Source organism: Podarcis raffonei, chromosome 4, assembly GCF_027172205.1.
Source record: "Podarcis raffonei isolate rPodRaf1 chromosome 4, rPodRaf1.pri, whole genome shotgun sequence".
Lineage (NCBI taxonomy): Eukaryota > Metazoa > Chordata > Lepidosauria > Squamata > Lacertidae > Podarcis > Podarcis raffonei.
The window spans coordinates 6,192,133-6,215,068 of NC_070605.1; the positions used below are offsets into that span (position 1 = coordinate 6,192,133).

Consider the following 22,936-nt stretch of genomic DNA (forward strand, 5'->3'; position numbering starts at 1 on the left):
CAAACATTTTGGAAGTCAAATGGACTTCCAGAATGGATTAAGTTTGGCACTTTTGTTTTTGCTATTTATTTTGCGCTTTTGAGGCTTTTTCAGTTAATTTGTTTCTGTGACTGTGTGGAACCCAGTTCAGCTAGTAATTGATTGTGTGACTGCATAAATGGATAAAAGCCCCCCATCCAAACAATGACTATCATCAGTGCAGATAAGAAAATAATAATAATTTTAATTTTTATCAACTACAATACTGTCTTATTTATTTTATAGTACAGTACATTGATTATTGCTTTCATTTTATGGATCAATGGTCTCGTTAGATATGCTTCCGATCTGAGTGCCACACTTCCATTTTGAATGTTACACTGAGGTCTGTCTGTTTTTGCTATTTATGTTACGTTTTTGTGACTCTTTTTGTTTTGTTTCTGTGACAGCGTAGAACTCAGTTCAGCTCTTGATTGATTGATTGATGGTGAGACTGTAGTACATTGTTGATTGCTTTCATTTTATGGATCAATAGTCTCGTTAGATAGTAAAATTCATGTTAAATGGCTGTTTTAGGGGTTGTTTTTAAAAGTCTGGACCGGATTAATCCATTTTGCATTCCTTTCTATGAGAAAGCGTGCCTTGGTTTTGGAACGGACTTCTGGAACGGATTAAGTTTGAGAACCAAGGTACCACTGTGTTATTACTGTTTCTATTTATTTATACCTTGCTTTTCCCCATGTCAGGGACATGTCGAGGCAGCTCACAGAATAGATAAAACCAACAACAGCAGGAAGAATATTATTGGCACAAAAATGGAAACAGGAAGAATTACCAACAAAAGAAGAGTGGCAAATGAAATTAATGGACTATGCAGAATTAGATAAGATGACAGGAAGGATTCGAAACCTGCGGGACTTGAGATTCTTAGAGGACTGGTGTAAATATTTGAATTATTTGAAAAGCAACTGTAATAAACAGATTATGCTAGTAGGACTGCAAAATGTTTTGTAAGGAGGACTTTCCAAAATATTGCAATAAAGACTATGAAGAGAGTTATTAGTTAAGGACAATTAAAAGTAATAGAGAAATTAAGAAATGTAGATGCTTTGGTTTTGGAACGGACTTCGGAAACAGATTAAGCTTGAGCACCAAGGTACCACTGCATTAAAAATTTGATGTGAATTGGTTAATTTTTTTTAAAAAGCTACCAAAATTAATTGGCAATGGAAACGCAACCGAGCTCAGGAAGAACCAACCACACAGCTGGCAGGGGGGTGGAATTCGCTCTGCAAGACCCACATTGTGGCGCAGGAAGGGAGCATTGCAGAGGGGAGCTTTCTTGCCCAACCCCAGAAGATGCCAAGCCCCCACAAGTCAGGATTCGAGTTTCCCAGAGCTGGAGAAGTACCTGCCGGACGCTCTCACCTTTCCAATGCATTTGACCCACTCCCGGATGGCCTCAGGACAGTCCAGTCCAAAGAGGTAGAGTCTCTCCGCTTCTATATAGACCTCAAAAGTGCAGGCGAACCTACGGCAAAAGACAGGGAGGAAACGTCGGGGGGGCGGATCGGGGAAAGTCCTTCTCCCTCTCGTGTAATGCTAGAACTGGGCGGCATCCGAGGAAGCTGAACGTGGGGAAGATTCGGGACAGATAAATTTTCCTTTTTCACACAGCACAGAGTTAAACTGCGGAACTCCCTGCCACAGGAGGCAGGAATGGCCACCAAACCTAGACGGCTTTAAAAGAGGATTGGACAAATTCTTACAGGAGAGGGATAACGATGGCTACTCCACAGTCGGGAGCAGCAATGCTTCTGGGCCCCAGTTGCTGGAAACCACCAGAGGGGAGAGTTGGTCCTGAGTTCGGATCCTGCTTGCAGGCTTCACACAATAGGCACCTGGTCAGCCACTGTGAGAAGAGGATTCTGGCTTTAGTAATATGGGCCGATGCCTTGACTTGTTTCTTGGCCCCGGCAAATTCTGAAAATTAATCAGGACGGATGCCCTCCACTTAATTGGAGAAGGATCCAGCCCACATTTGATGCACGTGACTTCCCCCCAAAGTCCTGGGAAACATAGTTTGCCAAGGTTTTTTTTTATGGTGGTGTCATTTTACTACTGTGGGATGTGAAACACAAGAGCAGTCAAGTACAACATTCCTAGAGTGAACAAATGGGGAGGAATGTTTGTCCAGCCAGCAGGTAAACTTCCTGTTTCCTTCTGGGCTGGGACAGACTTCCTCTGCATGTGACTAGAGGTGGGCGTGGCCTCACCTGTGCAGGTAATGACAAAAGTGCAGGGCAAGGCAGCCACCTCTCTTTGACTACACGCATCGAAGAAGCAACATCTGCTTAGCCAAAGATGCTCTCTTGGCAAGAGAGGACAAAGGGACTGTCTCCTTATGAGATAGTTTCCAGGTGTATGTTACTTTTCTAAGCTAAGTCTGCCATCTGGGATCCGACTGTGAACAGAATGGTGTGTGAGTAAACCTTTTTATACTTTTATAGAAGACTGTGTCGTGTCTTATCTTTTATGAGGAAATAAGGGGGAAATACCAGGACAGTTATTATAGAGGCTTTAGTGAGCCTGAGCAAACGCATCCGCTGCAAGTTTAAAAAGGGGAATGTTACTCTGCTAAATTGTGAACACAAGTTGGAAAGGCTATAATCAAAAATATATATCCTCTCCTGCATCCCTGAACATTCCCACAACTACCTGCATTTCAAGGGATCATTTTTATACGGATTCCGTTCCGTTACAGTTTAATTGCTTCTTAGCTACAATCCTTTATATGCTTTTGACCTTTTGCATTTTATCTGTATCATTTGGTGAAAGCCCGTCGGGGGGAAAAGGCAGGGCATAAATTAAACGGATGATTATAATGGTAATAATAATTACGGTCAGTTTCATTACTTAGGACCCCACTTCCTCAGTAGGGTTGTGAACCAAGCATCCTACGCTGCGGGTACCCCTAACCGCCTGTGCACAAAGGGGGCAGCCCTGCTCACCCGTGGGCCTCCGGGGGGTTATTCACCAGGCAGGCCACCTCCTGCATCCGGATCTCTCCGTTCGGCACAGTGCTGGTGTTGTTGTCGTAGTAGCTGAAGATCCCCTCGTGGAGTCGGCACCAGCGGCGGCTGAACTCTAAGTGGGGAAGGGATCAAGGGTTAGCCAAAAAAGCGGGGGAAGTGAGAGAACAAGACCCATGGCTGGAGCACACTTCAAGGCAATGCAATGAATGGTCCCTTTAATAATTATTATTATTATTATTATTATTATTATTATTATTATTATTATTATTTATTATTATTATTTATACCCCGCCCATCTGGCTGGGTTTCCCCAGCCACTCTGGGCAGCTTCCAACACAATATTAAAATACTTTTCTGCTACGGAGGTGCCAAAACATATGCCCTGCCTTCAGAGCCCGAAGAGTAAACACACCAAAATCAATGGACCTAAGTCGGTCTCGCCCATTAATTTTTTCGGCGGATCCACTCGACTAACGCTCAACCCTTATCACTTAAACTGCCATCCCGTCTTGTGAGATTTCAGCAGGTTATAAGCAGCCCACCCCCCTGCGCTTTCGGAAATGCTGCAAGAACCATGAGGTCTAGCAACTTGCTCAAAAAGGCAGGGCCGGATTTAGGTTTGATGAGGCCCTAAGCTACTGAAGGTAATGGGGCCCTTTCTATGTCCAGCTGTCTTTTGCCAACAACCAATTGCCGCTGCTTTTTGTGTTGAATATATGCTATATGGTAGTCTATGGACCTAACAGGTATCTAAAGCCATTTGCCCGTAACAAAATATAGTGGTACCTTGGGTTACATACGCTTCAGGTTACATACGCTTCAGGTTACAGACTCCTCTAACCCAGAAATATTACCTCGGGTTAAGAACTTTGCTTCAGGATAAGAACAGAAATCGTGCTCCGGCGGCACGGCTGCAGCAGGAGGCCCCATTAGTTAAAGTGGTGCTTCAGGTTAAGAACAGTTTCAGATTAAGAATGAACCTCTGGAACGAATTAAGTACTTAACCCGAGGTACCACAAATTAAGTACTTAACCCAAGGTACCACAGTGGTACCTCTGGTTCTGAACGGGATCCGTTCCTGAGCCCCTTTCGCAACATGAGCAGAATTCAACCTGCGTCTGTGAGTGCGCAGGTTGCAATTCACCGCTTCTGCGCATGCATGTGACGTCATTTTGAGCATCTGTGCATGCGCGAGCGGCAAAACCCGGAAGTAACCCTTTCCGGTACTTCCATGTTGCCGCGGGATACAACCTGAGAAAATGTAACCTGAACCGAACGTAACAAGAGGTATGACTGTATGTATTTTATCAAAGTAACTGCTATAGCCAGTCCACGCAGAACGTAGGCACCCTATATATAGAAAGGAGCAAACCAGTGATATTTTAGGGAGCAGGCGAGCAGGTGGGGCCCATGACTTACATCACAGGAACCTGCACAACACAAAACACGGTTGCTGTATGTAGGTTTTATTTTATTTGTTTTTTATCTTAGATTTTGGAAAGGTACATCCAGTTTGTTTTTTTCTTTAATTTTTTTGGGGAGCCCCAAGAGAGTGGGGCCCTAAGCTGTAGCTTGTTTAGCTTATATGTAAATCCGGCACTGGTCAAACCCCAAAGCTGTTAAGTTCTTTTTACTAATACACCAAAAAAAAAACCCAAACACCAAGTGATTTCTTTGATTGACTTAAATCCGGAACTGCAAAAAGGTAGTAATCTAAAAGTTCAGGGAGACTGAGTTTCGGCTGCTCTGCGCACCTCCCCCAAAGCACAGCCAATCTTGGGGGGTCCATGAGAGAGCGAAGTCAGTGATTTCGATCTCTGCTCCACGTTTCGGGGTTGCATTTTCAAGCGGCGGCAGTGTGGGGAGGAAAGGAGAGTTGATGGTTTTCCTGCCGGCCATCGGCACCGTCCTAAGATAACACCGGTCCTGAGAGATCTGCCTTGGCTCCCAGTACGTTTCCGAGCACAATTCAAAGTGTTGGTGCTGAGCTTGAAAGCCCTAAACGGCCTCGGTCCTGTAGACCTGAAGGAGCATCTCCACCCCCATCGTTCTACCCGGACACTGAGGTCCAGCGCCGAGGGCCTTCTGGCAGATCCCTCATTGCGAGAAGCCAAGTTATAAGGAACCAGGCAGAGGGCCTTCTCGGTGGTGGCGCCCGCCCTGTGGAACTCCCTCCCACCAGATGTAAAGGAAATAAGCAGCTATCTTCTCTTTAAAAGACATCTGAAGGCAGCCCTGTTTAGGGAAGTTTTTAATATTTAATGCTGTGTTGCTTTTAACACTCGATTGGGAGCCGCCCAGAGCAGCTGGGGAAACTTAGCCAGATGGGCAGGGTATAAATAATAAATTATTATTATTATTATTATTATTATTATTATTATTATTATTATTATTATTATTATTATTATTATTAGAAACCTGCCTCGGTGCCCCCCCCCCGCCTTGCCTCACCTTCCCGTGATTTCCGTTCGTGGAGCAGCTTAGCCATGGAGGGTGCCTTGTAGAGGAAGCCGTTGTGAGCGACAGAAGGCAGGATGATGGAGTAGTGCTTCTCAATGTTGGTGCCCATGTCCAGCTGAGGGGTCTCTGCCAAGGCAAGAGAGAAACGGGGTGAGTGGCAGGCTGGAGTCACAAGGCAGGGAGCTTTGGCCTGGAGAAGAGGAGATGGAGTCACATCTCCAAAGGGCTGCCCCATGGAAGACGGAGGAAGCCTGCCTGAACTCAAATGACGACAAAAGAGATTCCAGCAAAATGTCAGGAAGAACTAGAGTCGGTGGAAGAAGATTGGAAGAAATTTAAAGACTATTTACAGAAATATTGCAAAATTAATGAATGTTAGAATGATGTTGGATTGAAAGTTATGTGGTTTTTAGTTATAATACTATAAGGAGTATGAAAAAATGGACTATTAATAAGCAAAAATCTAATGTTACATTATTTTAAGATTAAAGATTAGGATAAGCAAAGAGGGGAAGGATTTGCTGAACTGATAAATTAAACTGGAATACAAAAAGGGAGGTTAGAGGAGGTCCAGAAAATTAAGTAAATGAAAGAATGTAATGGAAAGATGGAACTGTTTTTATTTATTTGTATTTTTCTTTTTCTTTTTTCATTTTGTAAAACTTTAATAAATATTTTATATAAAAAAAAATGTCAGGAAGAACTTTCGGACGGCAAGAGCCATTCAACAGTGGACTCCCTCGGGAGCTGGTGGGCTCTCCTTCCTTGAAGGTTTTTAAGCAGAGGTTGGGTGGCCACCTGTCACTGATTATTTAGCTGTGATCTCTGCATTTCAGGGGTTGGACTAGATGACCCTCGGGGTCCCTTCCAACGCTACGATTCTATGATTCCATGACAGCACCATTTGTGTCCCTCCATCACCCCTACCGTCAGACAAGCTGGGAAGCGTGCAGAGGAGGGCGACCAAGATGATCAACGGCCTGGAAAACCAAGCCTGATGAGGAGCGGTTGAAGGAGCTGGGGGCGTTTAGCCTGGAAAAGAGGAGACTGAGAGGAGATGGGAGAGCCATCTTCGAATATCTCAAAGGCTGTCCCATGGGAGAGGGAACAAGCTTGTTTTCTCCTGCTCTGGAGGGTAGGACTTGAACTTCAAGTCGCAAGAAAGGAGATTCCGACTCAACATCAAGAAGAACTTTCTGATATTTCCTCTAAGTTTTCATTACCCTAGGCGGCTGCCGAAAGTGGGCCCTGAAAAAGCGGGGGGGGGGCGTGTCCCCTCAGCCGCACTCAGGGTAGATCCTTTGAAGGGGTCCTTTCCCTTTAGTTTTCTTTTTTAAAGAAAATGAAATTAAAATACGCATGCATATATAAAGGGGTACCCCAGTCAACCAAGCGCTGTGAGCCCTGCCAGTTTGATTAACTGGTGGTGTTTGAAGAGGCAAGGAGGCTCATAAAACCACTTCGTGTGGGACCTTCCTACTAACTTTGCTGAATGAAACGAACAGGAAGCGAGCCAAGCCCTTACAATCACCAACTAAAGGATGGAAATATACATGTTTACATGTTACATGTTATGAGTGTTGTCCGTTACGTGTGTGTGAGTCTGTTCATTGTGTCTCTGTCATTTTAGAAATGTTTAAGGGGTTTGTGTTTAAAATTGGCCACAACACCCACAGACTGCCTTTCTTAAGCGTGCATAGCTTAAAAATGCAAGCTTGCTTCAAATTTTAGTTTAAAGAAACCATGTTGGACCTGATCAACTTAAACATGGCATGTTTTTAACACTGGGAGCCGCCCAGAGTGGCTGGGGAAACTCAGCCAGATGGGCGGGATATAAATAACAAATTATTATTATATTATTATTATTTGACAGTGGAACAATATCTCTTGGGAGGTGGTGGACTCTCCGTCCTTGGAGGTTTTCAAGCAGAGGTTGGATGGCCATCTGTCATGGATGCTTGTGCTGAGATTCCTGCATTGCAGGGGGTTGGACTGGATGACCTTTGGGGTCCCTTCCAACTCCACGATTCTGTGATCTGCCTTCCTTTCTTCCCTTCCTGTAAAAACACAAAGAGCACAGGAAAACCTCCTGCTCCCCCCCAACTCGGTTGCCCCTGCTTTTGACTGCTTCAGGGGCCCGAGCCGCCAAGCCAAACAGCCAAGGGGCGTGGGGGCCAGAGAATCAATGCAAACCAGATGTGCCGGGGAAGACCCATCAAAGCTTCGCAACGCGCGCTCAGCAAGCCCGTCTGTTTTTCCAGCCCACAGGCCTTTTGTTTTTCAAGCCGCTCATCCATCTTCAGAGACAAGGCTTTTGGCCCTTCCTGCCAGTAATTCGCTCCGTGGGCTTTCCAAAAACAGAAAAGGGTGTGGGGAGAAATTTGGCCGAGGCGGAAGGGGAGCGGGGAAGGGTCAGCGCGGGGCTGGGCTGAGCTTGCCAAAAGCAGTGAGTCAGCGAAGCATCGTTCCGGGTAGATGGCGAAAGAAGAACTTACGGCGGGGGGAGCTGGAAATTTGGGCTTGGTTTTTTGTCGTCCTGGCGGTGGGGCTGAGGGGCTTTTGTTCCAAGCCCTGCGCAGTCTGGATTCCCAGCAAAGCTTCTTCTCCACTTCCCAGAACAGACCCCCCATTTCTTACAATATCTGGTATTGCAGAGCTGGAGAAGCTACGGAACAGGGATGCTTCCTTCACTGCCAGGGGCTGGACTAGATGGCTCTAGAGGTCCCTTCCAACTCTACAGATTGATGGTTCAATGACCCCGAAACTATCAAGAGGGGTGGACCAACTTCCCTACAAGAAAAGGTTGCAGCGTTTGGGACTTTTCAGCGTAGAGAAAAGGCGAGGAGGAGGCAACTTGATAGAAAGTTATAACGTGATGCCTAGCGTGGAGAAAGCAGAGAGAGAAAAGGTTTTGCTCCCTCTCTCGTAACACTTGCGGGCATGCCATAAAGCTGGATGTTGGAAGATTTAGGGCAGAGAAAAGGAAGGACTTATTCAGGCAGCAGGTGGTTCAACTGTGGAACTCCCTGCCACAGGGATGGCCTCCAATCTGGATGGCTTTAAAAAAGGCCAAGACAAATTCATGGGGTAGCCTCAGGGGCTACTAGCCAAAAGGGCGGTGCTCTGCCTTCACAAATCGGAGGCAGCAATGCTTCTGATCTAGAAGCCACCTTTGGTTCCTGCTGGTGGCTGTTTTTTCCTTAAATACCAGCAAAATCTGAGATATTCCGCTTTATGCCTCCGACACATTTCAGGTCTGTTTTCAGGTTCCAAAAAAAGGGGGGGGGAGAATGATTCATTTCCCCAAAACCGCAAAAGAGGGTGCAAAGGAGAACAGTTTTGCAGGATCCTCTCTGCAGATGCTCTCTCTCCTGCCTTGTTCTTCCATTCGGGGGGGGGGGGCAAGGAACATGGATGGAAGATATGCCGGAACATCACACCCAATATCCATGTCCCTCCTTCCCAATTCTGATGCGCAGAGCTGAACTGCTGTTCCGAAGTCTCCTGCTCAGATACTGCGGTTCCCCAAGCAAAAATAAATGTGCAATTCACGGTTACTAGTTTCGACATTATTTTGTTATTGTCTTCCTTGGAGGGGGGTGCAAACTGCTATTCTGAGTGATTTTTTTTGATAAGGTCGGGTGGCAGTCACTGGAGGAGGCGGTGGCTCAATAAAGTTTAGGAACCGCTGGTCTAGACCCTTTACAGGTTCAGCCAGGTATCCCCCCCCAAATGATTGTCTTTCCTGGTCAACGTCCTCCCTGCTTTCCCACTTCACTTCTTCGAAAAGCTGGACACAGACCTCTGCAGAATTACAGAATCATAGAAATATAAAGTTGGAGGGCACCCTAAAGGTCCTATAGTCCAACCCCCTTGCAATGCCCAACGCCCCCAAGAGCTGCTGCCAGTCAGAGCAGACCATCCTAGGCAGGCCCAGACTCCGATTCCAAAGGGGGCCTCGGTCAGCATATTTTTTAAAAGCACTATTGTATGTCTATATTTTCCATTTTGTCTTTATATGCAGATACGGTTCACGCCTTGAATTAAAATTGTCAACATAACTTTTGCGAAAATTATTTATATACAGTGGTACATCTGGATGCAAACGGGATCCATTCCGGAGCCCCGTTCACATCCAGAAGCGAACGCAACCCACGTCCACGGGTTGTGATTCACCGCTTCCACGCACGCACAGGACTTCATTTTTACCATCTGCGCTTACCGTTACTTCCGGGTCGCTGCAGCGCACAACCCAAAAATACTTATTCCGAAGCTACTGCAACCTGAGGTATGACTTATTTATAAGACTTCAGTTATCCCCAGGGTAAAAAAGGGGGGGCACATTATCTACCTGGCCAGGGCCTCTGCCTGGCTCTGCAAGGCCCTGATCCTAGGCTAGAGTCTGACCTGGCTATGGGATACTGAAGCAGCCGACACCTGCTGCTTGCACCCCACAACTGAGGGGTTGTGCTTCCAAATGCACCGGGGCGAGAAATAGGTTCGGGAGCCAGCCCAGAAAACTCAGGACGACACCGCGCCCTTGCTTCCTCCTGCCTCATTTCCCCAGGCACTCGCTGTTCGGCTTGCAACACCCGTACTCAGACTTGCAGGCACCCTCCGCTCCAGCCCCTCTGGCCAAATTCCTCTGCCCCTTTCCCCTCCTCACCGGAGGTCTTGTTGTGCAGCAGAAACTCCACCTGAAGCCTCTGGCCGGCCTGCTCCGCTAAGGCGATGGGCGAGGGGTAGCCGGGGTCGCCCGTGTAGCAGTTGACCTCGGCGCCGCAGAACAAGAGGGAGAGCGTCTCCGCCAGGTCACTGGTGGTCACGGCTGCGCACAGAGCCTGTTTGGGGGGGGCAACAAGGGGAGAGAGTTAGGTGCACCTGAGAGCGAGGAGAGAGGAGGAAGGGAAGGAGGAGAGGGGGACGTCCAAACCTCTGCCCAGGCAGGTGCCCGCAAACCATCCTCAAAGCAGCGTTGGCTGAGACGGCAGGACGTGTCCGAGGGAGGCAGCGGCAAAGGGGACCTCTCTGCACAAAGGAAGTTTTCAGCCTGAGAGAAGGCAACGGGTCTTTTATCTATCGGAAGGAGGCAAGGCACCCCACGCGTGGCATTCCAGAGTCCCTGGCCAGGAGGGTGGGGACTAGGCTTTGCTGCAAATGAGAAGCAGAGAAGCCCCGGGAGGGAGGGAGGGAGAAAGTGCTGCAATCTGATCCCGCAAGGTCAGGTCCCACTTACTTGCCTCTGCCGGAGCGCAGATGGGAGGAGGGATGGAGGGAGGGGGGAGAGTCATGGGCCTCCCTTCCCCCAGCGCCACATGGGGAAACAACACACAAGCTGCAAAAACAGTGCATGGAACGCAGCTCTGGACTGCTCCCAAGCTCGCATTTTTTAAAAGCGAAGGGCGACTCTTCCGCCGCAACAGCTGAGGGCAGGGGGCGTGCCTCATCCCCAGGCTCATTTATGTTTGCATTGATTTACAGTGGTTACGGGACGCAGGTGGCGCTGTGGGTTAAACCACAGAGCCTAGGGCTTGCCGATCAGAAGGTTGGCGGTTCAGATCCCCATGACATGGTGAGCTCCCATTGCTCGGTCCCTGCTCCTGCCAACCTAGCGGTTTGAAAGCACCTCAAAATGCAAGCAGATAAATAGGTACCGCTCCAGCAGGAAGCTGAACGGCGTTTCCGTGCGCTGCTCTGGTTCGCCAGAAGCGGCTTAGTCCTGCTGGCCACATGACCTGGAAGCTGTATACTGGCTCCCTCAGCCAGTAAAGCGAGATGAGCACTGCAACCCCAGAGTCGTCCGTGACTGGACCTAATGGTCACCTTTACCTTTACAGTGGTACCTTGGTTCTCAAACAACTTAGAACCCAAACACTGCAAACTCAGAAGTAAGTTTTCCGGTTTGCGAACTTTTTCCGGAAGCCGAACATGCTCCGTTTTGAGTGTTACGCTTCCGATTTGAGTGTTATGCTGAGGTCTGTCTGTTTTCGCTATTTATTTTGCGATTTTGTTTTTGCAGCTCTTTTTGTTTTGTTTTTGTGGCTGTGTGGAACCCAGTTCAGCTACTTATTGATTGTGTGACTGCAGTACATTGATTATTGCTTTCATTTTATGGATCAACGGTCTCATTAGATAGTAGAATTCATGTTAAATTACTGTTTTAGGGGTTGTTTTTAAAAGTCTGGATTAATCCATTTTGCATGACTTTCTATGGGAAAGCGCGCCTTGGTTTTGGAACGCTTTGGTTTTGGAACAGATTCCGGAACGGATTAGGTTTGAGAACCAAGGTACCACTGTATTAAGTGGGCAAGTGGGATCGTCACAAAAAGGAGGAAGGCAAAGAATCCAATGCTGAAAGCATCAAGTGTCCCAGCCCAGAAGGACTAAAGTCCAAAAGACACAGCGCAGCTCCAAAGCGATAATAAAGAATAAATTGGTCTAAAGATGCCCTTGAACATACAAGATGCCCACGCCGTGCCTAATTCTACACATTTCAGATTGCATCTTCCTTGCCTTCTCACTGAACTAAGCAATTCTGATCGAACCCATTTGCAATAAAAAAAGGTCAGTCATCGCCAGAGCACGAAAGCAAACGTCCCGGAAGCCTTGCTCACTAAGCCCATAAGCGGGAAATCCAAAGCAGGCTACGATAATAATAATAATAAGTGTATAAAAATCCCAGCAGGTCAAGCGACTGAGCTTGCGAGGGATGTTCAAACAATTCCAGCTTCTTTCGCGCATTCCTTCACAGCTTCCTGACAGCTCTCTGAGGCCAGGACATTTCCGAAGAAAAAATAAATAGGGGAGAGGCGCCGGTTTTCCACAGCCATAAAATGGCTCAGCGCACACCCTCGCGGCAGGAACACAGGAAGCGGCCTCATACATTTAGAGGCAGAGAATCACCGTGTTGGAAGGGACCCCAGAGGCTCATCTAGTCCAACCCCCGATACGCTCTGAATGATGCATCTGACGCAGGCGGTTTTGTTGAAATATGGCCCCCTTTTATAAAATGCTCAAATCAAGGCCCTGAGGACTGGCACTCACCAACTGCGCAGGTGGGTTTATGGAGGAAATTGACGCATTTATCCCCTGCTCTGGGAATGGGGAACCAATTGCAGAAGAAAGAATAGCGATACTACTACTAAAAATACTAATACAGTGGTACCTCGGGTTACAGACGCTTCAGGTTACATATGCTTCGGGTTACAGACTCCGCTAACCCAGAAATAGTACCTCAGGTTAAGAAATGTTTGCTTCAGGATGAGAACAGAAATCGTGCTCTGGCGGCGCAGCAGCAGCAGGAGGCCCCATTAGCTAAAGTGGTGCTTCAGGTTAAGAACAGTTTCAGGTTAAGAACGGACCTCCGGAACGAATTAAGTACTTAACCCGAGGTACGACTTTTCTAATAACCATGGGAGAAATGGTAGGGATTTCCTTGCTGTTGTTCTTTCAAAAGAAGATGTTTAAACTCAGCTTTGGAGGTGAGGGAACAGCACTCTGCACACGCCCAGAGGCTATCTGCACCACGAGACACAACACTGCAATTCATTTCTCTTTGCCCAGCTCGTGCAAGCTATGCACAAATTTCCTTGTTGCTTGGACACTGTTCTGGGCGTCTCGCCCAGAGCCGGATCTGGCGCAGGAGATGCAAGCCATAAGCGGAGACAGTTCCACACCCCCCCGCCCCCCCCCTTGTGCTATCCAGATGACAGCATCTGCCCACCTGCCGGTCCACAGGCCTGGGGGACCCAGCTTCTTAACCCTCGCCCTCCCTATCCAGGAACTGGCCTTAAACAGCTCAGGACCACCTCTTGCCATATGAACCGACCCGGATATCATCTTCAGAGGCCCTTCTCCATCTGCCTTCTCTCCGAGGTGGCAACACAAGAACAGGGCCTTTTCTATGATGGCTCCCCATTTGTGTTTGAGAACCATATGTTATGACTGTACGACAGGTATGACTGTACTACAGTGGACACTTGGGTTGCAAACGTGATCTGTGCGGGATGCACGTTTGCAGCCCACAGCGTTCGCAACCCGCAGTGGCATGTCTGCGCACGCGCGGGTTGCGATTCGGCACTTATGTGCACGCGCAAGGCGCGATTTAACACTTCTGCACATGCACAACCCCCCAAACCCAGAAGTAACCTGTTCTGGTACTTCCGGGTTTCGGTGTGTCCGTAACCCAAAAAAACGCAACCTGAAGCGTCTGCAACCCAAGATATGACTGTATGGTTTTTTTATGTGCTGGAAGCCACCCAGAGTGGTTGGGGCGACCCAGTTGGGCAGAGTGCAAATATATTTTTTAAAAATCTTATTATTTGGCGGATTGACATCTGGTGCCGTTTAAAATGTGTTGTGGGAGGGGGGGGATTTTTTGTTTTGCTTTTGTTTTGTTTTTTATTATGTATTTTGTGTTATCCTTCTGTATTCTTCTGTGCAATATACAAATTCAGTAAATAAATAAATAAATAGTTATAATAATAATAATAATAATAATAATAATAATAATAATAATAATAGGAATATCCACCTTGTTGAGCTCCTCCTGGTTGCCAAAGAGCGGGTGGTAGCGCCGGTATTTTCCTTCCCTGTACTTCGCCACGAGGAAGCGGCGCCTCTCCTGGCTGTCGCTCCTGGGGTGGACTGCCTCGCTGGGGGGGACGTTGGCCGCCCAGAACTGGTTGGCCACTGCGTTGCCGATCTGCAAGAAGAGCTGAGGAGGCAAAAGGGGCAGGGAGGTGAAGGCTGTCCACGTAGGGGCAGGCTACGCAACTGCACTGCCTGATCCACCGCCGCTCTGGGCATCATGGAGTCATCTAGTCCAGGCTTCCTCAGCCTCAGCCCTCCAGATGTTTTTGGCCTGCAACTCCCATGATCCCTAGCTAGAGGGACCAGTGGTCAGGGATGCTGGGAGTTGTAGTCTCAAAACATCTGGAGGGCCGAGGTTGAGGAAGTCTGGCTTAGGGTGCGGAGAGTTGTTTGGAGACACACGCACACACCCCATTCCCCTCCCAGTTCCCACAGTGGTTTAACGACCAACCCCTCTTCCCTGGAAATTCAGGGAATTGTAACTCTGGGAGGGAGAATACAGGGTCCCCCCCAAAAAAACCCAACAACTTCTCGGTGCCCTTAACAAACTGCATCTCCCAAAATTCTTGACTATAATAATATAATAATTTTTTATTTATACCCCGCCCATCTGGCTGAATTTCCCCAGCCACTCAGGGCGGCTCCCAATCGAGTGCTAAAAACAATACAGCATTAAATATTAAGAACTTCCCTAAACAGGGCTGCCTTCAGATAGTGTTTTCAAAGCTACCAGCATGAGTTTGACCAAACTGCGGGAGGCAGTGGAAGACAGGAGTGCCTGGTGTGTTCTGGACCATGGGGTCACGAAGAGTCGGACACAACTAAACAACTAAACAACTAAACAACAACAACAACAACAAGCTGCTTATTTCCTTGACATCTGATGGGTGGGCGTTCCACAGGGTGGGCGCCACTATCAAGATACCATTTAAAGTGGTATCATATGGTGTGAATACAGCCATGCCCCCCCTGCAAAGAATTCTGGGAAGTGTAGTTTGTTAAGAATGCTGGGAGCTGTTAGGACAGGCAACAAATATTGCTAACGCTGCTGATAGTAAATTAAGCTGAGATATGTCTTGCAAAATTTGGAGAAGGGTGAATTCTGAAGGGTGATCCTGTTCCATTCTGGGAGGGGTGAACTGGGTCACAATACGGACCGAACAAACTTCTCTTCCATCGCTGGCTCGGGGGCCTGGGGGCCAACTCCCTGGGACCCTGGGTGCCTGAGCACCCACAAAATTCCCCACAAAGGGGCCGAGCACCCACAAATAATAGCTCAAATAATGTACCCCCAAAAAATCACAGAATTGTAGAATTGTGAAGTTGGAACGGAGCCTGGGGAACATCTACTGCAACCCCCCTGCCATTTATCATTGAAAATGTGTAAAAGAGGCTTAGAAATGCGGGCATTGTGATGAATGTGAAATCTGCATTGCTGTCCAAATTGTTTTTTGGGCATTTGTGAAAAATGGTAGAGAACAGAGTTTAATGAATGAACTTCTGTGAGACTGAAGTGCGTGGAAATGGACCCCTCCCTCCGTCTCTGCCCCAAGCCTTAATGCCTTGGGGGAAATGATCACAAATACGTTTAATTCATGGCTCAATCGGTAGAGTCTTAATCTCTGGGTCATGGGTTCAAGTCTCACACTGGGCATTAGATTCCTGCATTGCAGGCGGTTGGACTGGAAGACCCTGATGGTCTCAACTCTACAATTCTGGGATTTGACTCTATGCACAGCCAAACATACAATTGATTTCAGCTCAGGGCACCTTAAACCTCACAGCGCTTGGGAGCTGCATTAACATTAAAAGCCAGGCAGGCATTTCCGAGGGATGAGATCAGTCAGACACACCCAGCAGCATTGGGATGTGTTGGGACTCATTGCCAAGACCTCAGAACATCCAGTATTTACTATCATCAGCTACATTAGCGATAGTTGTTGCTTGATCCTCATCGGAAGGAATGACGGCAGATTAGAGCATATAAGAGAACAATTAGAAGCAGTAAAACGAAACCACTGTGATTTAGTGCGCCCTTTCTTTACACAATTCATTAGCAAATAAATCATAGCGTAGCTAATGCAGGGCTTGTTGTTGTTTAGTCATTCAGTCGTGTCCGACTCTTTGTGACCCCCTGGAGCAGAGCACGCCAGGCACTCCTGTCTTCCACTGCCCCCTCCCGCAGTTTGGTCAAACTCATGTTTGTAGCTTCTATGACACTTTGTGGCCAAGTGGGGCTTTGAACTATGATCTCTCCCACGTTCGAACCCAACACTCTAACCACTACACCGTGCTGCCTACAACTCCTATCAGCTCCAGCTGGAGGTTTAAGCAAGGATGAGAATTTCGGATAAATAAGCCAGTGGTGGCCAGAAAACACATCAAAATCATTATCCCACCACATCCTAATTGTCTTGCGTGGCAGTCCAAAATATCCAGAAGGTACCAGGTTAGACATGGCTGGGTTAAACTATGGGGAAATTCAGGAGCTGCCATCTCACCAAGGGACTGAGACTAGATGTGCCCAAGCACAGAAGAAGAAGAAGAGGAGTTTGGATTTGATATCCCGCTTTATCACTACCCAAAGGAGTCTCAAAGTGGCTCACATTCTCCTTTTCCCTTCCTCCCCCACAACAAACACTCTATGAGGTGAGTGGGGCTGAGAAACTTCAGAGAAGTGTGACTGGCCCGAGGTCACCCAGCAGCTGCATGTGGAGGAGCAGAGACGCGAACCCGGTTCCCCAGATTACGAGACTACCATTCTTAACCACTACACCACACTGGCTCTCAGGAAAACGATCTAAACCCAGCTTGTTTTCCTCTACCCGCCTCATCCCTTTTTTCCCCCTTTTGTGCCATGTCTTTCCAAACATGAGACAGCAGACAAGGACTGGCTTTTTAAAACAGATCTTATCTTGGGCTGGGGTTTCGTTGAGGGTGTTGTTACTGTTGCTGGTTATCTCCCGCTTGGACTACTGCAATGCGTTCTCTGTGGGGCTCCCTTTGAAGGTGACTTGGAAACTACAACTAATCCAGAATGCGGCAGCTAGACTGGTGACTGGGGGCGGCCGGCGAGACCATATAACACTGGTCTTGAAAGACCTACATTGGCTCCCAGTACGTTTCCGAGCACAATTCAAGGTGTTGCTTCTATGACACTTTGTGCTTCTATGTTTGTGCAGTGAACACTTTGTGCTTCACTGTGTTGCTTCTATGACACCTTTAAAGCCCTGAACAAGAGCAGGCTTTTCTGTATTTGCCTGTATTTTCTGTATCTGACGGGGTGGATTAAAAGGATTTCCCAAAGACACTCTGCGCAGAGGTGCTATCTTGTGAAAACTCTGCCCTCATGTGGAAGCATTGATGCATCTCTGAGATTTAAAGCAGCCTTGGTTTTTGAGAAATGAAGGCAGAACGTACAAAGGCAATTAGCAGGGCTTTAAAGTGGTGTTTCAGGAAGAGGAAAAGCTCCTTGGTTCAAATCATCATCATTGTCATTCTGGTTGTTTAGTTGTTTAGTCGTGTCCACCTCTTTGTGACCCCATGGACCAGAGAGGTTAGAGCATCGGACTAGGACCTGGGAGACCGGGGTTCGAATCCCCACTCAGCCATGAAAGCTCACGGGGTGGCCTTGGGCCAGCCATTCACTCTCAGCTGAACCTACCTCGCAGGGTTGTTGGGAGGAGAAGATGCCACCTGGAATTCCGGGGGGGGGGCGGAAGGTGGTATACTAATGCCATGAATAAATACAGATGATATTAGAGCTTCTCTGGGACTTGTGGCCGCAAGTTCCCTCGCTCCTTTCCTGCCCCTTAATTCCTCACCTCGATCAGTTCCTCCGTCCAGACTTTCTTATCCATCTTGAGGCTCCGGACTTTGGTGACGTTGGGTCCCAGACCGCGGTGTTCTCCTGTGTTGGGAAGGAGAGGAACAATTTTTGAAAAGGTGCCGTGTTCCAAAATCGCAGCGCGGAGGCCTGATGAGACAGGCGGGGAGGTCTTCCCCACTCACTGACCTCGAGAACAGCTTCGCGCCTCAGTTTCTCACTCCGTACACTTGCAAGGAGCAACGTCGCTTAAGGGAAAGAGAGGCTGCAAAGGGATACACTTAAAAAAGAGCTCCAGCTATAATTATACTTTTTACAAGCTGAGCGACAACCCCATATGGAAAGCTTGCAGCATTCGGGACTTGCAGGTCTAGATTACCCAATGCCTTCGGGAAATCGGAAAACAGGATCTGAGCACAAAAGCAACTCTCTCCTGACTGTGGTTTCCAGGAACTGGGATTTGAGAAGCACTGCTTTTTAAAAAATAGTTTTATTTATAATTTTCCAACAACACATAATGACAGTATTCAAGCTTCCCTTCCCCCCTTCCATGATGTCCTTTATCAAAACCTGCTCTGCTGCATATTTTCATCAGACCACACCTGCTTCTGCTCATCTGTTACCTTTTCATACTCGATATACTTTCTACTGCTGGAATTATCTGGATTCAGGAGGATTGCTGCCTCCGACTGCAGAGGCAGAGAATAGCCATCCTGGCTAGCAGCCACTGGTAGCCCTCTCCTCCTCCTCCTCCACGAATTTGCCTAATCCTCTTTTAAAGCCATCCTAGTTGGCAAAACCCACTGCCTCCTGTGGCAGGGAGTTCCAAGGTTTAACCAGGAAGAAAGGCTTCCTTTTGTCTGTCCAGATCAAGGAGAAGCACTGCGGGGCTCATTTTCATCCGATGAATCTTGCAAAAAGTTGCTTGGTCTGTTTTCTATTTGTTTTATGGTTCTCTTTGGTAGGCTATCTTGAAAACCCAGATTAATAAAATGACTGGGGGTGGGAGAGAGAGAAACAAATTGTTCCTTACCTGCACATCTCTTGCAGATGACCACACAGAGGTTGATGGAGCCCCAGTCAGGTTTTGGGGAGCCGCAGTCAGCGCAGAAGCAGTTTTCATCCACCTTCCAAATCCTCTCGGCCACCTCAAAGTTGGAAAGCGCTTCGGCGATGGACTGCTGCATGGCTTCCACCCACTCCTCCTTCTCCTGGTCGGATTCTGCAATGAAGCTGGGAAAGGCGAGAAGAGCAGCGGGTTAGGGATTGAGGACCAATCCTGTGCGATATCTAGGACTGAGGGGAGGAATCTGGAAGTGGAACAGATGGAGGCTAAACAGGAGCAGCGGCCAGAACCGGCAGCAGGTGGGTCAGAGCCAGCAAATTCTGGTTTGGGTCATATGCTCCCTTCCTGCGGAGTTCTGCAACGACAAAATGTAACTATGCAAGAATAAAATAAACAAATTCCTTCCAGCAGCACCAGTGGCGTAGCGTGGGTTGTCAGCACCCGGGGCAAGGCAAGTAATTTGCGCCCCCTAACCCGTGGATTTGCGCCCCCTAACCCTACAAATCTATGCCTATGAATGATGGTCCCTCTCTCTCTCTCTTTCTCATATTCCAATTGATTCCCATTTCCGCCGATCGATCCCCGAAGCTCTCAACCAGCGAAATTCGTGCGTAATTACGCTTCGCCATCCCTAATCCTGCCGCTTCCACCGGGAAATTATGACAGTGCGTTTCTCCTCTCCAAACTTTCCCCGGCCCTTTGCCGGCCGGCGCAGCCCTTTTGGCTACGAGCTCCCCTCCTTCTCTGCCCGCTTCCGACCCCACCTCCCCGTCCAGCCTCCCTACCTCCTGAAAAAAGGCGCCGGCGCTGAGCAGGACACCCCCCGCGGCCATCGGAGAGAGGCGGGGCCGAGGGAGGCGAGCCAATGGGCGAGGCGGGGCGGGGTAGGTGGCCACGGGGGCAGGCGCTGCCGCAGTCCTCGGGTGGGCAAGGTAGGAGCAGCCGCTCTGACAGTAGGGGCGGGCCGAGGGCACGACGCGGCTGGGCCCTCTGGACTCGCGCCCCCCCAGATGTTGCGCCCGGTGCGGCCGGCACCCCTGGCACCCCCCACGCTACGCCACTGAGCAGCACCTTAGAGCTCAACTAAGTTTGTTCTGGGTATGAGCTTCCGTGTGCATGCACACTTCTTCAGATACACTGAAACAGAAGTCACCAGGCCCTTATATATAGTGAGAGGGTGGGGAGGGGTTTTTCTCAGAAGGATGGTGGGAATGGGTGATTGGCTGATGGGGTGGTAAACCTGTTGACAACTGTTAATGACTGCAATTGGGCTTACAGGGAAAAGCAAGGGGTGAGATGGCTAAAAATAGCTTTATCATGTATAATAAGATAAGAATCCAATGTCTCTATTCAGACCAGGCCTCTCCATGGTTTTAAGTTTGGTAATAAGTTGCAATTCAGCAACTTCTCTTTCCAGTCTATTTCTGAAATTCTTTTGTAATAAGACAGCTACTTTGAGATCTTGTATAGAATGTCCTGGGAGACTGAAGTGTTCTCCTACTGGTTTCTCTGTCTTGTGATTCCTGATGTCAGATTTATGTCCATTTATCCTTTGGCGTAGGGTTTGGCCTGTTTGTCCAATATAGAGAGCTGAAGGACACTGTTGGCATTTGATGGCATACAGAATGTTAGAAGATGAGCAATTAAATAGTCCTGAGATGGTATGTTTGATGTTGTTGGGGCCAGTAACGGTGTTGTCTGGGTGTAAAGGTAAAGGTAAAGGGACCCCTGACCATTAGGTCCAGTTGCGGATGACTCTGGGGTTCCGGCGCTCATCTCGCTTTATTGGCCGAGGGAGCCGGCGTACAGCTTCCGGGTCATGTGGCCAGCAGGACTAAGCCGCTTCTGGCGAACCAGAGCAGCGCACGGAAACGCCGTTTACTTTCCCGCCGGAGCAGTACCTATTTATCTACTTGCACTTTGACGGGCTTTTGAACTGCTAGGTGGGCAGGAGCAGGGACTGAGCAACGGGAGCTCACCCCGTCGTGGGGATTCGAACCACCAACCTTCTGATCAGCAAGTCCTAGGCTCTGTGGTTTAGCCCACAGCGCCACCCGCGTCCCTGTCTGGGTGTATGTGGTAGCAAAGTTGGCATCTGGGTTTATTGCAGGCTCTGGTACCAGTGTCCATGTTAAGTCTGGTTGTTGTATTATTGTGGGTGAGGAGTTGTTTAAGATTGGGTCTGTAGGCGATGAAAGGTTTTCCTCCCAGAGCTTGAGAAAGAGAATTGTCATTGTCTAGGAGAGGTTGTAGATCTCTGATGATGCGTTGTGCTGTTTTAAGTTGGGAGCTGTATGTGATTACTAGTGGTGTTCTGATATTTTCTTTTTTGGGTATGTCTTGCAGCAAATTCTCTCTGGGTATCAGTCTGGCTCTGTTGATCTGTTGTTTAACTTCATCGGGCGGATATTTTAGTATCTGAAGAAGTGTGCATGCACACGAAAGCTCATACCAATAACCCACTTAGTTAGTTTCTAAGGTGCTACTGGAAGGAATTTTTTTATTTTGTTTCGACTACGGCAGACCAACACGGCTACCTACCTGTAACTAGAACTATGCAAGAATAGCCTGCCCATCTAGTCTGGCGTCCTGTTCTCACTGTGGCCAACCTTAATGGGAAATGCCGGATCCGGGCCCCGGAGGCCTCTCCCTTCCTGCAATTTCCAGTAACTGGGACCCAGAAGTTTCAACGACTGCAAGATGTCAGAGATGGAACCAGGGTTCTTCTGTGGCAAAGCAAGGGAGCCTGCGGCTGTTGAGCTCAGCCCTTCCCCAAAACACACAGGGGCAGGATGAGGCCTTTCTGCGTTAGCAGCCGTCATTACCTGAAGATCCGGTAGGGTGTCGTCAAGTCAAAGCCCCTCCTGTCCACATCCTTGACGTTGCCCACGTTCATTTCGATGTAGGTGATCCCGATGCCCAGGCGGAATTCCTAAGTCGAGGCCACAAGAATTGAAAGTGAGGCCTCAATCGCAATCCGTACTGGATTGGAAAGTGGTTTCACGATGGAAGGAGCGTCTCCACCTCCATCGTCCAGCCCGGACACCAAGGTCAGCTATGAAGGCCTTTGGGCAGTTTCCTCCCTGCGAGAAGCGAAGCTACAGGGAACCAGGCAGAGGGCCTTCTCAGTGGTGGCACCCGCCCTGCAGAATGCCCTCCCATCAGATGTCAAAGGAATAAACAACTATCTGACTTCCTATAGAAGAGTCCCGTATGCACAGAGACTTTGCACCTGCCCATTAGGGGAAATAGGAAGCCCTGAACATATATTTTATAGATGTCCTTTTTATGTTGAGTTTCGAAGAGACACCATTGCTTCTTTGCTGAAGAGACTCACCAATCTTTCAGACGAGTCTAAACTTACCGTATTTTTTGCCCTATAGAACGCACTTTTCCCCCTCCAAAAATGAAGGGGAAATGTGTGTGTGTCCTATGGGGCGAATGCAGGCTTCCGCTGAAGCCTGGAGAGCGAGAGGAGTCGGTGCGCACCGACCCCTCTCGCTCTCCAGGCTTCAGGAAGCTATCCGCAAGCCTGGGGAGCCCGCGGGAGTTCCCGCAGGGCTCCCTAGGCTTGCGGATAGCAGCCTGCTGCCCGAAGCCGGGGGAGCACTGAAGCAGCACGCCCCGGGCTTCGGGCAGATATCCGCAAGCCTGGGGAGACCGGCGCGACTTCCCGCCGGGCTCCGAAGGCTTGCGGATAGCAGCCTGTTCTGGGGGCTGGGGTCGGCGGAAGCTCGGGCTTCCCCCGCACCATCCCCGCGCCTGGGGGGGATTTTTTTTTCTTTATTTCCCCCCAAAAAAACTAGGTGCGCCCTATGGGCCGGTGCACCCTATGGGGCGAAAAATACGGTAATTCTCTCCTCTTAGGCAAAGATCACAAGAGGACCTGGCTGGTAGCCAGATTCTGCACCCAGATTTGTAGGCACAGGTCATCCTCTAGAATAAAATAGCTTACTAGGGAAATGCTGAAGTCGCCCT

The 22,936-nt window shown here is 48.6% G+C and overlaps 1 protein-coding gene across 9 annotated transcripts in view; it reads right to left on the reverse strand.

Moving 5' to 3' along the window:
- ARAP1 (ArfGAP with RhoGAP domain, ankyrin repeat and PH domain 1) overlaps nt 1–22,936 on the reverse strand; it is a 138,930-nt gene that overhangs the window by 30,171 nt on the left and 85,823 nt on the right. For all 9 annotated transcript variants that reach the window (XM_053385330.1, XM_053385333.1, XM_053385335.1 and 6 more), the window contains 8 exons: nt 21,784–21,890; nt 18,926–19,125; nt 17,891–17,976; nt 14,008–14,190; nt 10,141–10,315; nt 5,466–5,600; nt 2,991–3,126; nt 1,408–1,510 (listed from right to left, as the gene is read on the reverse strand). In XM_053385330.1, coding sequence (XP_053241305.1) covers nt 1,408–1,510; nt 2,991–3,126; nt 5,466–5,600; nt 10,141–10,315; nt 14,008–14,190; nt 17,891–17,976; nt 18,926–19,125; nt 21,784–21,890 — 1,125 coding nt within the window. The remainder of the gene's footprint in view (nt 1–1,407; nt 1,511–2,990; nt 3,127–5,465; nt 5,601–10,140; nt 10,316–14,007; nt 14,191–17,890; nt 17,977–18,925; nt 19,126–21,783; nt 21,891–22,936) is intronic.